General features: G+C 40.9%; 1 protein-coding gene across 7 annotated transcripts in view; it reads right to left on the reverse strand.

Moving 5' to 3' along the window:
* The window catches only part of pphln1 (periphilin 1), a 138,542-nt gene that overhangs the window by 115,531 nt on the left and 5,330 nt on the right, over window positions 1-17,681 (reverse strand). For 6 of the 7 annotated variants that reach the window (XM_059977699.1, XM_059977693.1, XM_059977694.1 and 3 more), the window contains 2 exons: window positions 16,765-16,941; window positions 9,125-9,180 (listed from right to left, as the gene is read on the reverse strand). In XM_059977699.1, coding sequence (XP_059833682.1) covers window positions 9,125-9,180; window positions 16,765-16,941 — 233 coding nt within the window. The remainder of the gene's footprint in view (window positions 1-9,124; window positions 9,181-16,764; window positions 16,942-17,681) is intronic. The other variant, XM_059977698.1, reaches the window with a different exon arrangement.

A 17,681-nucleotide genomic window follows, 5' to 3' on the forward strand; every position in this document is an offset into this window, starting at 1 on the left:
TGAGAGAATCGCCAGATCACTGTTGGGTTGAGTCAAATGGGGGGCCCAAGACATGAGGGGGGAGACGTGCAGGATGTCACGTTTCTCCCCCCCATAGCGATGTAAAGCTACGGGACATGGCCATTGTCTCTTGGAGACAGATTTGTGGATTGAGATGCTCTGCTACGTGAATGCCCTCGGGTAAAGTGGGCTGGTTGAGGGAGAGATTGCATCACCCCAACCTGACATCTATGACCCTGCGAGTCAGAATAAAAGAGGGGCTGTAGGAACAACCCCTCAGACGCACCAGAAGAAACATTAAGCGACCACATAACAGCAGACGGTCATCAGAAACCAAGCCACATGCGTTCAATTCCGTGGCTGGAATTGGTGGCTGAAACCACGGAAAACGGCTTTTTAGCTAACAACGAGTCCCCTGACTCAACGGATTGACATCATAAAAGACTTGGGCAAGTTTAAACCGCATCATTTTTAAACCCAACAATGCTGCAGCTTGAACGAACTGATAGTGACTTATCTTTCCATCAGACAATACAGTAACCCCTAGACAACGATAGAGTTATTTCTTATCGGTTATTATCATACCCGCGCTAGATTTAGTATTGACGACGTATATTATCTGTATGTTTGCATTAATCTTCTTTTTGTGCCCTTTATCAATAAATACTTTTAAAAATAGTACCATCAGACTTCAATGGGCCTCTCTATCTTTGCTGGTAAGTGATCCAGTTACGGGAATTTTGTAACAGTAGATTGAAGTCACCCATTATAACTACTGTTCCTTTATTGCACACATTTCTAATTTCCTGTTTAATGCCATCCCCAACCTCACTACTACTGTTAGGTGGCCTGTACACAACTCCCACCAGCATTTTCTGCCCCTTAGCGTTACGCAGCTCTACCCATATCGATTCCACATCCTCCAGGCTAATGTCTTTCCTTTCTATTGCGTTAATCTCCTCTCTAACCAGCAATGCTACCCCACCTCCTTTTCTTTCCTGTCTATCCATCCTGAATATTGAATATCCCTGAATATTGAGCTCCCATCCTTAGTCACCCTGGAGCCATGTCTCTGTGATCCCAACTATATCATATTCATTCATACATAACTATCTGCATATTCAATTCATCCACCTTGTTACGAATGCTCCTCGCATTGACACACAAAGCCTTCAGGCTTGTTTTTATAACACTCTTAGCCCTTTTACAATTATGTTGAAAACTGACCTTTTTTGCTTTTTGCCCTGGATTTGCCTGCCTGCCACTTTTACTTTTCACCTTACTACTTTTTGCTTCTACCCTCATTTTATACTCCTCTGTCTCTCTGCACTTGTTCCCATCGCCCTGCCACATTAGTTTAAACCCTCCTGAACAGCAGTAGCAAACACTCCCCCTAGGACATTGGTTCCAGTCCAGCACAGGTGCAGACCGTCCTGTTTATATCAGTCCCAGCTCCCCTAGAACTGGTTCCAATGCCCCAGAAATTTGAATCCCTCCCCCTTGCACCATTTTTCAAGCCACGTATTCAACTGAAATATCTTCCTATTTCTACTCTGACTAGCATGTGGCACTGGTAGTAATCCAGAGATTTTACCTTTGTGGTCCTACTTTTTAGTTTCTCTCCTAACTCCCTAAATTCACCTTGTAGGACCTCATCCCGTTTTTTACCTATATTGTTGGTACCTATGTGCACCACGACCACTGGCTGTTCACCCTCCCATTCCAGAATGCCCTGCAGCCGCTCAGAGACATTCTTGACCCTTGCACCAGGGAGGCAACATACCATCCTGGAGTCTCATTTGCGGCTGCAGAAACGCCTATCTATTCTCCTTACAATTGAATCCCCTATCACTATAGCTCTCCGACTCCTTTTCCTTCCCTCCTGTGCCGCAGAGCCACCCATGGTGCAATTAACTTGGCTGCTGCTGCCCTCCCCTGATGAAACATCTCCCCCAACAGTATCCAAAACAGTATATCTGTTTAGGAGGGAGATGACCTCAGGGGACTCCTGCACTACCTGCCTACTGCTACGCTGTCTAGTGGCCACCCCTTCCCTTTCTACCTGTATAGCCTTTACCTGCGGTGTGGCCAACTCACTGAACGTGCTATTCACGACTTTCTCAGCATCGCGGATGCTCCAGTATGAATCCAATTGCAGCTCCAGCCGCTCAATGCGGACTGCCAGAAGCTGCAGCTGGACACATTTCCTGCACATATAGTCGTCAGGGACACTGGAAGTATCGCTGATTTCCCACATGCTGCAGGATGAACAAACCACAGGGCCGATCTCAGCTGCCATGACCTACCCAATACTTGCCTCAACTTTTGAAACTTTCTCCTTTGAAAGGAACTTACCCGGCCTTACCGCACTTGGAGTGAAGCTCGTCCTCAGCCTCTGCTCGCCGAAGCCTCTCGAGACAAAGCCTTTCTACTCTGTCTCCCTCTACTCTGTCGCCTGCTCTGTTTACTGTGCTCTTTAAATCACTTGTTAGTGATTAGACTACTCTATTTTAAATAGTTTTCAGAATCACATTTATAATAATTGATATACTGCATATCATGAATTTTATTGTTTTGCAGCAGTACAGTACAATTACATAGGTCACAATTAGAAATATAAATCTGATCACTTGGCTGTCCTCCTACCCTATAGGCAAAGGGTAAACAGCAAAGTTCCAGAGATCAGGACAACAAAGTGGTTGCTTGGGGAAGCAGAAGAGCAGGTACAGGATTGCTTCAAGTCAATGGATTGGGTTGTGTTCAAGAACTCATCTGTAGATCTGAATGAATACACCATGCTTGTCATGGACTTTATTAAAACAGTTGCAGCCGAGTGTGTCTTCACAAAGTCATTCAAATTCTTCCCCAACCAGAAGGTCTGGATGAAACATGAGATCCACAAATTGCTGAGGGCCAGATCAGATTTAAGACTGGTGACCAAGAAATTTACAAAACGTCCAGGTACAATCCCCAGAAAGCCATCTCCCGGGCAAAGTGGCAATTCCAGACTATACCCAAACAATGAAGGATGCTCAGAAGTTGTGGCAGGGCCAGAATACCATCACCTCTTGTAAAGGTTAATCAAGCGACATAGGCAACACAGGGCTTCGCTTCCAGATGAGCTCAATGCCTTCCACGTTCGTTTTGACCATCAAAACATGGAGGAACCATCACAAACTCCCACAGCCCCCGATAATCCTGTGATTTCAGTCTGAGGACATTGTGCAAGCAGCCTTCTGGAGGTTGAACCCTCGAAAAGCTAGTACCAAAGACCTGTGCTGATCAACTGGCTAGAGTGTCCACTGAGAACTTAGCCTCTCACTTCAGCGGTCTGAAGTACCTTTAAGCAGGCTTCAATTATACCACTGCCTAAGACAAATGTGGTAACCTGGCTCAATGACTGGAGTCTGGTGCCACTTACATCCACGGTGAAGAGTGTTTTGAGAGGCTGGTGATGAAACACATCAAATTCTGCCTGAGAAGTGACTTGGATCTGCTCAAATTTGCCTACCAGAGCAACAGGTTCACAGCAGATGCTATCTCATTGTCTCTTCACTCAACCCTGGAACACCTGGTCAGCAAAGATGCACACAATAGGAAGTTATTTATCAACTATAGCTTTGCATTCAATACCATCATCACCTCAAAACTAGTAAATGAGCTTCAAGTCTTTGACCTCAATACCTCCTTGGAGAATTACATCCTTGACTTCCTCACTTGCAGACCTCAGTAAGTTTGGATTGGCAATAACATCGTTTCCACAATCTCCATCAGCCCAGGTGCGTGACAAATTGAAAATCAGGCTGAGTGGTGCCATAACAACAATCTCTTACTCAATGTCAGCAAGAACAAGGAGCTGATAATTGAGTCCAGGAGGAGGAAACCAGAGGTCCATGAGCCATTTGGTCCTGGCTCACCTGGATAACAGCAATACCTGAATCAAGCTGATGTTTATTGATTACACCTACACTAGCTCACTATTTAAAATACATTTTTCTCTTTTTGCAATACTATTCAAAGATTCAAAGCATATTATCAAAGAATGTATAAATTATACACCTTGAAATTTGACTGCTTATAGGCAGTCACAAAGGAAGAAAATTAAGTGACCCAATTGCAGAGAGAAAAACAAACACATTGTGCAGTCAGTAAAAGCAAACCAGACTGATGTATTGCAATATACTGCTGCCACAACACAAGTTTCACGACATAAGCCAGTGATAATAAACCTGAATCATTCTGAGAATGCAGAACCAAAGTGCTTTTTTTTTCCTCTTGACAGGACAATACTATCATCCCAGGAATTTGCCCAGTGAATGTTTTTTCAACTGACTCTATGTTTTAGAACATAGTCACAGAACACCACAGCACAGAAATGGGCCCTTTGGTCAATCTAGTCCATGTCAAACAATTAATCTGTCTAGTCCCATCGAACTGCACCTAGATACTAGAGAATAAATATGTAACCTATTCAAACTTTCCCTATAACTCATGTCATTAAGGCCTGGCAACAACCTTGTAAATTTTCTCTGCATGCTTTCAATCTTATTAATATCCTTCCTCTAGGTAGGTGACCAGAACTACACAAATACTCCAAATAGGCCTCAGTGATGTCTTATACAAATTCAACACAACATCCCAACTTCTGTACTCAGTACTTGATTTATGAAGGCCAATGTGCCAGAAGTGCTCTTTACGATCCTATCTACATGTGACATCACTTTCAAGGAATGTTGGATCTGTATTCCCAGACCCCTCTGTTCTACGGCTCACTGTGCAACTCGTACCCTGATTTGTCCTCCCAAAGTGCAACACCTCATACTTACTTAGATACGAGGACGAAAACCAGTGTGGCCAACATGCTGTACAATATTAATAACATTATTAATATTGTAACAACAATATTAACAACCAAGGGAGATGAATGACTTCAGACCTGTTGCTTTGACGTCGCACGTGATGAAGACCATGGAGCGGCTGATAATACAGAATCTGAAGCCACAAACCAGACATGCCCGGGATCCTCTTCAGTTTGCGTATCAGGAGAAGGTGGGAGTGGAGGATGCTATCACGTACTTGCTGCACAAATCCCTCTCTCACCTGGACAGGGTCAGTGGTGCTGTGAGGATTACATTCCTGGACTTCTCTAGTGCCTTTAACACCATCCAGCCCAGGATCTTAAGGCACAAACTAACGGAGATGGGAGTAGACTCACAAATGGTGGCTTGGATAACGGACTACTTGACAGACAGACCTCAGTATGTGCGGTTGGGAGACTGTAGGTCTGACACGGTGGTCAGCAGCACAGGAGCACTGCAGGGGACCGTGCTCTCTCCAGTCCTGTTCACCCTGTACACATCAGACTTCCAATATAACTCGGAGTCCTGCCATGTGCAGAAGTTTGCTGATGGCACGGCCATAGTGGGGTGTGTCAGGAATGGTCAGGAGGAAGAGTATAGGAAACTGATACAGGACTTTGTGATATGGTGCAACTCAAACCACCTGCGTCTCAATATCACCAAGACCAAGGAGATGGTGGTGGACTTTAGGAGATCTAGGCCTCATATGGAGCCAGTGATCATTAATGGAGAATGTGTAGAGCAGGTTAAGACCTACAAGTATCTGGGAGTGCAGTTAGACGAGAAGCTAGACTGGACTGCCAACACAGATGCCCTGTGCAGGAAAGCACAGAGTCGACTGTACTTCCTCAGAAGGCTGGCGTCATTCAATGTTTGTAGTGAGATGCTGAAGATGTTCTATCGGTCAGTTGTGGAGAGCGCCCTCTTCTTTGTGGTGGCGTGCTGGGGAGGCAGCATTAAGAAGAGGGACGCCTCACGTCTTAATAAGCTGGTAAGGAAGGCGGGCTCTGTCGTGGGCACAGAACTGGAGAGTATGACATCGGTGGCAGAGCGGAGGGCGCTGAGTAGGCTACGGTCAATCATGGAAAACCCTGAACATCCTCTGCACAGCACCATCCAGAGACAGAGAAGCAGCTTCAGCGGCAGGTTGCTGTCAATGCAATGCTCCTCAGACAGGATGAAGAGATCATTACTCCCCAACGCCATTCGGCTCTACAATTCAACCACCAGGGGCAAGACATGTTAAAGTGCCGGGGTTAGGATTGAGCTTAAGTTACCACTCAATGCACTTTAGTAAACTATTTAAGAACTTTTTAAAAGCTATTTATTAATGCTTTTTGGGAGGGTGATTTTAGATGCATATCATATTTATACTGAGTTAAATACTGTATGTAATTAGTTTTGCTACAATAAGTGTATGGGACACTGGAAAAATGTTGAATTTCCCCTTGGGGATGAATAAAGTATCTATCTATCTATCTAAAGGAGGCAACCATTAGGCAATAAGATATCCAGATAAGGCAACCCTTGGTTACTTTCTGCATCCTCCAAAGAAATGGTAATGGTATGGAGGATAAATTTAAGGATAATATAAAAATGTTTTGTCAAACTGTATGTTGAAGAACTAATGAGAAAATCATTTATTACCATAGAGGCTGCCTGACCTGCTGAGTTCCTCCAGCACTTAGTGTGTGTTCAAGATTTCCAGTGTCTGCGACGTCTCGTGTTTACAATGAGGAAATTGTTCTATTATTGTACAGTAATGTTAATCTAGCTGTTAAGAGGCAAGATCAAAATAAAATTTAACACAGATTGGTGGTAGTGCTTTATTTCAATCCAAAACCAGGTCTTAAATCTGAATAAAGCAAATTTCAAAGGCATGAGATGAAAGCTGGCAATGACAAACTGTATTAAAATTCATGATTGTAAACACGCAATAGCAGACATTCCTTTATTAAAAAAATTAACAGGCAAAGTACTCCAAATGTGGCAAACAAGAGGCTGTTAAAGAATGCATTAAATTAAAGAAAATGATTATAATGAAGACACAAGAAGCTTCAGATTCTGGAACCTGGAACAACATTTTATCTATATTTTCTTCTATTTACTATATTCTTGCCTATTCAAAGCCTGGCCTCGAGTCCCTGAAGAATACATTACAGACCAAACTTAGTATCCTCAGCAGCTTGACCTCATTCAAATCAAAATTTTCTTTAACCTATCAACCATCTATTCCACTAGATTACCCCATCCCCCAATAGCCATCCTCTAATTTTGCAAAGTATCATATGCTGAATCTTACTAAAGCCCTCATGAAACTGAAAATTCTGACACAAAAAAACCACCAAAATGCTCTGACAGTTGTCAACTAGTTCTAAGAAAACAAGAAATAGGAAAAGATAGCATGCCCCCTTTCAAGACTACTCTACATTGAATTTCCAAATCTCCAGATTCTTACATTCCCTTAATAAAGGATAGACACAAGAGTTAATGAAATAATACCAGGGGTCAGAGAATTCAGATAAATGGGGAGAAAAGATAACGTAGGCTTTTCCTGCCTCTGGGAAACCAGAGGTCCATGAGTCAGGCATCATCAGAAGATCAGAAGTGGAAAAGGTCAGTAACTGACCTGGGTGTCACCATCTCAGAGGGCCCGTCCTGACCCCATCATATAACTGCAAAGAAAGCACGACAGCACCTCTACTTCCTCAGGAGTCTGAAGAGATACAGCATGTCATCAAAAACCTTTGCAAGCTTCTATAGATGTGTGGTGGTAAGTGTGCTGACTGACTGAATAACAGCATGGGATGGAAACACCAATGACTTTGAACAGAAAATCCTTCAAAAGGTAGTGGATTTGGCCCAGCACATCATGGGTAAAAGACCCCCCCCCCCCAACCAAGCAGCAACCATCATCAAAGATCCTCACCACCCAGGTCATGCATTTTGCCTGCTGAGCCATCAGGTGGAGGGTACAAGTACCTGAGGACTTGCACCAATAAGTTCAAGAACAGTTGCTACATCTCAACCGTCAGGCTCTTGAACAAAAGGGGATAACTACACTTACTTAAGGACTCTTATCTTGTTACTTCATGTTCGTTATGTATTGCTATTTATTTATTATCTGTATTTGCACAGTTTGTTTACAGATCCTGTTTACCATTACTGTTCTATAGGTTTGCTAAGTATGCCCATAGAGAGAAAAAAAATCAGGGTTGCATGTGGTAACATGTATGCACTCTGATAATAAATTTTACTTTGAACTTTGAAATAAAATTAAAGGAAGATTGAACAGAGATTTTTAAAAAAATGACCTGCTTTCATATCTCCAAAAAATGTATCAACAATTTACAGGGCAAACAAATTGAGAACAGCTTTAATTGAATTAGACAGCAAAAGACCATGTTGGGCTCGTATGTTTAGAGTATTAAGGGTTTATAATAGTGAGACGAAGGCTGGATGATAAAACACATTTACAGTAAGTATCTACTGCTGATAATATATTCTAATTGCACATTATCCCCATTGAAGGGCAATTTAATTGACATGTGAGACAAAAATCACCCACTAACATCCAGTTACTGGCATCCAAATGCCAGCTAGTGCTCATATATTTAAAGAACAGGATCTTGGTCAATACTTGGAACAGATCTAAAAAACACAAATAGAATACCATGTAACATACAAGGGGTGCAATAGCAGTGTAGCGGTTAGTGAGACACCTTTACAGCTGGGGCAACGGAGTTTGAAGTTCAATTCTAATGCTGTCTGTAAGGAGTTTATGCGATGTCCCCATGGGTTTCCTCTGGGTACCGTGACAAAACAAGTTCAAGTTGAAAATGTGCAGCAAATGGGATATTTCAGTCAACCAGCAGCTCAACATTAACACAGGAAATGCACAGAATTACTCAGTTATTTGTACAATTTCATCATGACACCTAACTTCTCCAAGAAAACAAAGCCAAAAACAATCAGCAACTGAAAATTTTAGAAGCAGCGCCTTTTTTCAGTTATATGTAGTATTTTGAATACTTCTTAGATTTCTAAGATTTACAATCAGAAATACCTGTTTTTCCCCCACCTAACAAAATGACATTTTCAACAAACTGCATATTTTGTTCACAAAAAAATTCCACAGCTACCAAATTGTCAAAGAGAACCGTACAAAACCAAGAACCATTTTTATGCTTACGGAAACAATTACTGACATTTACAGTCGAAGCAGCAAAGTATTGCTCTGCTGTTGACTGCCTTAATTGACCTACCTGTAATCAGCTTGCCTACTTCCTGAATTTCTGGGCCATCTGGAATTTTCGTCACCCTGAATAAATTTTATGAAGAAAAAATAATTTTTTAAAAAAATCTAGAATTCTACATCAGACTTGAAATAAAACTTCTGGAGTGCTACCAGCTGGGAACACATAGAACATCCCAAAAAAAAAAGTATTTTCAACAAATGGAAAACAACGTCAAGATTTTCAAGCCTGAGTCCAACCCATCACAGTCACAGATAGATGATTTCTCACTGAAATATTTCTATGATACCATGGCCCCAAGATTGTTTCTTTCTTCTGCCCAGCAAATGATAAGCTTCCTCACAACATCAGAGCCTTTCATCAGACAGTCAGACTCTACCAGCGAACCACTTTGGTAATCTGACATCTTCCCCAGCCCAGTGACCTATCACTTGTGTGACCATCTCTTAAATAATAATCACCCATTTCTTTCTACTGAATATTTATAAATGATTCATATTTTTGAAATGTATGGAATACCTCAGACTTTCATATTCTCCATAATAATTAGGCTAATCCACCAACCATCTGTGAAATTACAATCTGTTTCTCTTTCCTCTATCGTGACAACACCACGATTTGGTACTACAGGCTTACCACCTGACAGCCTTCCAGCCTGTCAGTATGCCTAGGAACAGATTTTAAAAATATTTGGCCTATGCCATTAAAACAGGTAAGAGAAAAGAGTAAAACAAAACTTGCAGTTTCTCAATACAGGCCTAAAATTAGACAGTGTGAATTAATAAACTGACAGTGCAGAATCACCAAGGTCCACAATTCATGCTTTAATTTAAGAACACAAATTTAAATGTTTTATGGCAGCAGCGCCGCATTTGGAAATGTTCAGAACCTTTTTTTTAAGAAAACAACAATGATTGCAAGTAAACAAAACATTTGCTTTCTCTCTCCCAGAAGTTGCACAGGAAAAAATGGTATTAACTGACAAGTACTTAGTCCTCAAATACAGCAGCTGAATGGCCAGTCATTTTATGCATAACTCGTGAAGAACCATCAAGAATATATTAGTGGGTGGTGGGACCACTTACATATTATGGTTCAATGCCATTGGTTTTAAAAAGTTTGATCATGTTTCTCAAGTGCAGAAGCATAACCATCCTCTGTTATACATTAATAACTCAAAAATAATGAAACTACTATCTCTAATAAAAACCACAGGGACTTCAATAGAAGAAAAATGTTTATAAATATAGCTTTTGGTTAAAAAAAAAGTTTTTTCCCCAGTTATTAAACAACCAGTCTTTCACATATGCAATTTTCCTGATGCAGTAGGATCAGGCCAATGAGTTAATGTTTTTAGATTAAGATTCTAATACGACATTGCATTTCACCTTGGTAATATTACAAGCAAAGCAACCCAGATCATGGTATTTTGTATGACTGCATTCATTGAGCCATGCAGCAGGTATCCCAGGGTTTCAGTCTTAAAGGGTGAGCCATTGTTGTGGAAAGAGCTGTTCTGACTGGTACTGCCGAGAAAGCAACAGGTTAAATGGGATCGATGGAGGTGTTAGAAAAGTGAGATGGAAAGGAGTAATACGGTCACACGAACTTGATCAGTCTGCAATTTTCCCTCTGATCTGCTTGGTATGGGGCTCAGTGGCATAGGCTGGTGCTTCAACTAGCAATGGTAATTGCAAAGGACTTCGTCTAGATCTTTACACATGTCAACATACCATTTACTGTTTTATTGCTGTAGTCAGTAAGTAGATTGGTCGTTTTAATTGATCACTTCTCTATTTACAGCAAGAATAAACTTGAGCAAATGTTTGAAAGGAATCTCTTGAGCATCTTAGTAGCAAACAACTGGCATTGGATATTGCAACACTGAACAGGCATCAACATAGGAAAATGCCTCTATAATTCATCATACAATTAATTTGACTCAGATGTTAAAGAATCATTAAGTGATTCCAGTGAAAGTATGTTTCTTGGGCCACAGCAAGACCATTCATGAGATGATCCAGCAAGTCTCACTCATTGCTAACATTATTCATCAACTAAGTCTTGTTATGGGGTAACGTGATTCATCAATGGAAGGATTCTCAACCTAGATGGATAGGCAAAAGATATCCACTTTCCTGCAGAGCGGAAACAACTAGTAGAGCCATGGGTCAATAATAATGAACCTTTTGCTAAATCTGAAGAATATTTGTAAATAATACAGATATAGCATTTACCACTTCCGAAGGTAACAGTAGCACATACAAAATGCTGAGGCAACTCAGTGAATCAGGCAGTATCCATGGAGAGGAATAAACATTTGACATTTTGGGCTGAGACCCTTCATTAGGGAGGGGGAAGAAGCCAGAATGAGGAGGAGGGGAGAGGAGAAGGAACACAAGCCAGCAAGATGATAGGTAAAAGAGAGAAATGGCTAAGGGGAAAAAAAACATTAAAGTACAGTGCACCATGGGAAAAAGGGAAGGAAAAGGGACATCAGAGGGAGGCAAGGAGAGAATGAAAAGAAAGATGGGGAAGGGGAAGAGGGAAGAAGTAACAGTTATGTTCATGTCACCAGGTTGGGGGCTAAACAGACAGAATATGAGGTGTTGCTCTCGAACCCAAGAATGACAGGAGAGAAGGCCATGGACAGACATTTTGGAAAGAAAATAGCAAGTTTAATTGAAATGGTGGTCTCTTATTTAGAGAAATAGCACTGAAGAGGCCCTTCTGGTCCTTTAAGCCGCACCACCCCAGCAACTCCCAATTCAATCCTAGCATAATCATGGAACATTTCACAACGACCAATTAACCTACCAATTGGTGCTCTTCGGACTCTAACAACGTTCACTAACTGCTAAGCTACCATAGCACCCTTTTGTGACATGAAGTGAAGATGTTCAATGAGATATTCCCCCAATCTATAACAGGTTCACCGATATAGAGAAGGCCACACCAGGAGCGTGGGATATAACAATTGACCCCCAAAAGACTCACAGGTGAAGAGCTTCCTCACCTGGAAGGACCATTTGGGGCCTTGAATGGTAGTGAGGGAGGAGATGTCGGGGCAGATGTACCACTTGCAAGGATAAGTGCCAAGAAGGAGATGGGTGGGAGTGTGTTTATTTCAATGCAGAGTGTATTACAGTGAGGTACATGAATTTAGAGCTGGGATTAGTACACAGACTATGATGCTGTGGCTGTTACAGACATTCTAAGGTTTTGATGTACTAGGTGTGATAGAGGAATAAAAGAAAGGCCGAATTGCATTACTGGTCAACTGCAATCAGACAAGACATACTGGAGGGCTTACCTACTGAGGTATATGGATAGAAATAATAAATATGCCATCACTATGATGGCACGATACTATAAATCTCCCAGTATCCAGCAGGAAATAGAAGAATAGATACACAAGCAGATTATGGATAAAATGTAAAAGCAATACAGTGAACAACTATAATTTCCCCAATATTGACTGGAACTTCCTTGGTGCAAGAGGCTTAGATGGGCAAAATTTGTTAGTAGGATCTAACAAAGATTCTTGAAACAGTGTATAGGTAGTCCAACAGGGAATGTGCCATACTGAACTTTATATTGGGAAATGAGCCTGCCCAGGTGAATGCAAGGTCAGTAGCAGAGTATTTTCGGAATAACTCCTTAAGTTTTAAGATACTTATGGAAAAGGACAAGTCTAGATCTCGAAGGAAAATGCTAAATTAGGAGAGTAGTTGGGAGCAGTTGTCATTAGGTCCATTTGACATGTGGGTGTCATTTAAAGACTAGCTGATCAGAATTCAGGACCAGTATGTTCTGATGAGTAAGGCAAATATGGGGAGGTTCAGGAACTTTAGATGATGAGAGATGCTGTAACTGTAGTCAAAGGAAGAAAAAAAAAGTGTATCCAAGGTTTAGGAAGCTGAAGAAATACAAAGAAAGCAGGAAAGAATTCAAAACAGAATCAGGAGGGCTAAAGAGGAATATGAAATGTACTTGGCAAGTAGGATTAAGAGAAAAAAAACAAAAGGCGTTTTCTCACATAAAAGCAAAATAGTAACTCGGGAGAAGGGGGTCAATCAAGAACAAAGGAGGGAATTAATGCCTGTAGGTAGAGGAAGGTGAAGGACATGGAAGACAGTGAGATTAGTGAGGAATATGCTAAAATTCCACACAAAATATTATCAAGTAGTGCTGTCTATTGAAGAGCATTAAAGTGGATAATTCTCCCAGGGCTAATGGGATATATCTCACGTTACTGAGAGAAGCAAGAGGCCATTGCTGCGATTTTGACAGAGATCTCTCCATCCCCTCTAGCTACAAGTGAGGTCCACAGAACTGAAGAGAACACAATTTTGTTCATCTTAGGGCGATAGAGATAATCCAGCAATATACATAAGTGAGCTTTACATTAATAGTAGGGAAATTACTGGAGAGGATCTGCGTACAATTAGGTAAATTGAATTTAGGGACTGTGATCAATCCAACTATATTCTCACACTACCCAAATAGATGAAAGCCAAAGTCAGAGTTTCTGGAGAAGGAACAATAAGAGAACAAGATGAAACACAAAAAGGAATGGAATAACAGATATACACATAATCATAAAGGGAAGAACTATTTCCCAATTTCAGGCACAAACAAGTGAAAAAACAAACAAAAGGCAAGAAGATAAAAGGACAATAGATCAGCAACCATCCTCTACGAACCTATAAATTGCAAATGACTAGTCAGGAGTGTGGCAAAACAAGTCAGGTCAGGAACCAAAATGGAGATCTCATTGTGGCAGCAGAATAGTTGACTATTATAAGTAAAGGAACTCCTGTGATACTGCACAAGATAAAAATGAATAACTAGTAACTAATCTTGCACATAAGGTACCTAAACAGACAGGATTCCCCTGAAATTGTTAAAGATGTCTGGCTGGAAGATCTGCTAAAGTTTTTCAAATCCTCCTTAGTTAGAGGGATAACACCAAAGTACTAAAATCACAAATAGTTCTTAGAATTATACTGCACAGAAACCAGTCCCATGCTGCAACTGTTCTATGCCAACCAAGATGCCCCATTCAAGCTAGTCCCATTTGCCAGCATTTGTCCCCATAACCTAAGATTTCCAATTTATGTACCTGTCCAACTGCCTTTTAAAAGCTGTTATTTTATCTGCCTCAACCACTTCCTTTGGCAACTCATTCAACATACTTATCATCTTTTGTGTTAAAAAAAAGTTGTCCCTCAGCTTATATTAAATCTCTCCTTCTCGCATTAAAACTATGCCCTCTAGTTCTTCATTCCACAACTTTGGGAAAAAGAGAGTGTATTTACACTATCTATGCCCCTCATGATTAAACCACCTATCTTCTATGATCCAAGGAATAACACCCTAGCCTGTCCAACCTGTTCCTTTAACTCAGTCCCTCATGTTGGCGACATCCTTGTAGATCTTTGCTGCACTTTCGCCAGTTAAATAACATTTTTCCTGTGGTAGTGCAACCAAAACTGAACACACACTCCAAGTGCAACCTTATCAATATCCTGTATATCCCAACTTTTATACTCAATGCCATGACTCATGAAGGCAAGCATACCAAAAGCCTTCTTTACTATGTCTACCTGTGACTCCACTTTCTTTCCACTATCTAACATTTCAGAGCAGCACACCACATGGAACCTTACTGAAGTCAACGTAAACCACATCAACACCCTGCTTTTTCTTGGTCACACCATCAAAAACTCAAGCAAGTCACAAGTCATGATTCTTAATGCACAAAACTATGTTGACTACCCCTAATCAAACAGTCTTTCCAAATACCTTTTCCTTCAAAATTGCCTGTAGCATTCACAGATGTTAGACTTACCGGTCTACAATTCTCAGGTTTTTCTTTGCTGCCCTTTTTAAATAAAGGCACAACATTTACAACCTTCCAATCTAACGGCATCCCACTCATGGCTCAGTCAGACTCCCACAATTTCTTTCCTAGCCTCCCACAGGGTTTTTGGATATACCTGCCCTAGCCCTAGAGATCTGTATATCTTAATATATTCCAAGACATCCAGCATCTCCTCTATTGTAATGTGGACTATCCGCAAGACTTCCCCATTTATTTTCCCAAGTTCAGAAGTCTTCATGTCTTTTTCCACATGAAAACAGAGGAGAAATGTTCATTAAGGACCTTGCCCATTTCCTGCAGCTCCTCAAAAAAATGCCCTCTTTGTTTTGGCACCTTTCTCTAATCTTCCTGCCCTATTTGTTCCTCAATGTCCCCACAGCCACTGGAGGGTCTACATCACAATCACACTGGAGTGACTACACCATCTCTTTCCTGCTAAACTCATAGACCAAGGGAGAAATGAGAGGGCCACCAGAAGGTGATGAACAGGTGAGAAGAAAGGGGGCAAGAGGGGAGCTAGAATGGGGAATGGAAAAAGAGAAATTACCAGAAGTTAGAGAAATTTACATTAATGCCATCAGATTGGCAGCTACCCAGATGGATTATGAGATGCTGCTCCTCCAATATTAAAGTGGCCTCATTGTGGCAGTAGGGGAGGCCATGGATCAACAAGTCAGAATGAGAATGGGATGTCGAACTGAATTGGTACGTGTGACAATAATAAACTAATTCAACAACGGTTCCCTTCTTTTTCAAGGGGTAAACGCAAACATAAATAAAGATAAGGGATAAGGATAGAGCAATGAAGAAAATTAATCGGATCTGATAGTTGAGGAACTATCCCTATTAATAATAGGGAGTTCTACCATTAGAACAATGAATTATCATTTTACAGAAGTGCTATCCAATGAACCATGCTCTCCAAGATTTCAGGGACAGGAATATACAGCTCCTATTTTCTTGTATTCTATTTGCAAGATTGAAGAATTGGCACAGGAGTTGAGACTAGCATAAATCAGGCACAATAATCTTGAATGGAGGGGGCAGGATTGATGACCCTGGTAACTGCCTTCTATATTCTGGTCTTCTAGTAAGCACAGTCAACTGTGGAAACATTTGTGTGTTTATAAAACAAAACACTTAGGATTGTGATTGGAATTATATTTGTAATTCTAATCACATATTGGGGGATAGAAGTATAGGGACTGGGCATCAATAATGAAAATGAGGCAATCAGGGCCAGGGAACTGAAAGTGACAAGTTGAGACAAGACAAGTTGAGAGTGGAACAGGACTGGATGCTTAATGTGCCATGGTTTTGACGTTGTAGAAACAATACAGAAGGAAGTTAAAGGGTGGGGGAGGTACGTTATTGATAAGTGCCAGCATCACAGCTGCATTTGGTTGGGACTTGCTGGAAGGCTCATCCAATAATAAATTATGATCTAACTGGCGAAAGGGAATATTAGATGTCCAGGTGCTCACAGCAGGCAGGGCCAAATGCTGAACGGGTTGTATAAATACTAAAGGGTATGCAGTCAAAGTAAAGTGTAAAAAAACTAACATGGAATAGCAAAAGTCAGGGTACAACTTGTACAGGGCTATGGTATTCAGATGGATGACTCTTCCATTGGCAATAAAGAAACAAGGGGCCAAAAGGATCTCACTTCATATCACTAATATTCTCGATTCCATAAACCAAAGACAACATTCTTTCATTTTAAGCGCAGATTTTTATTTGTTTGAAAAAAGGTTATCTTTACCCATGAGCCTGTTTTGAGGGACGGACCAAATACTCGACCATGTCCAAATTCACGAACGTCAGAATATTCTCGATAATCTTCAGAATGAGCATAACATCTATAATCGCGGCTGATGGCACCTCCTCCTCGGTCATAATCCGGCCTCCTCTGCATTATTTGCACTGTTCTGTGAAAATCCTGCCAGAATACCAAAATATTCTTAAGTTGTGTTTTTTTTATTAAAGATATTTCAATATCTCAAAGAGTGGTAAATTAAACAGCTTTGCTATGAATAATTGGGATGAATAAAAATGTAAACTAATATTTACTGCTGAGAAACTATTCCACAGTGGATGGCGCTGCATCAATTCCTGCTCATCAATCAGACAGATTTCTCACAAGATGTAGGAAGAACTTAGCACGTCAGGCAACATCTATGGAGAGGAATAAATGTTGGCCTTTCAGGCCAAGACCTTTCTAGCACCTGCAGATTCTTGGTTTTAGAAAGATTTCTGTTTTATTTTCTCTGCCAAATGATCTTCAAGTCAAGCACATAATAGAGACTGAAAAAAGATCTTTGTTATTCTGCATGGAGTCAAGATAGCGTAGCACAGAAATGGACACTTCCAACCACATCAATCCCAACATATTTTGTTCTCATTCCAGTTATCTGTACTTGGACTCGATCCTTTTATGCCTTGTATATTTAAATGTCTCAAACCCAGTGACTGTATCTGATTTTACAAACTCCTCTAGCAGTATGTTCAAGATATTAACCATTCCCTGTTTGAAAATCTTCCCTAGATCTCCTGTAAAACTCCTTCTCAGCCTAAAACTATACTCTTAATACATTTGTTGCCTCTACTACAGGGTGAAGATTTTAAATATCAACCTAGATCGCGTGGATAGCCAGAGGCTTTTTCCCAGGGCTGAAATGG

Source organism: Hypanus sabinus, chromosome 8 (genome assembly GCF_030144855.1).
Source record: "Hypanus sabinus isolate sHypSab1 chromosome 8, sHypSab1.hap1, whole genome shotgun sequence".
NCBI lineage: Eukaryota > Metazoa > Chordata > Chondrichthyes > Myliobatiformes > Dasyatidae > Hypanus > Hypanus sabinus.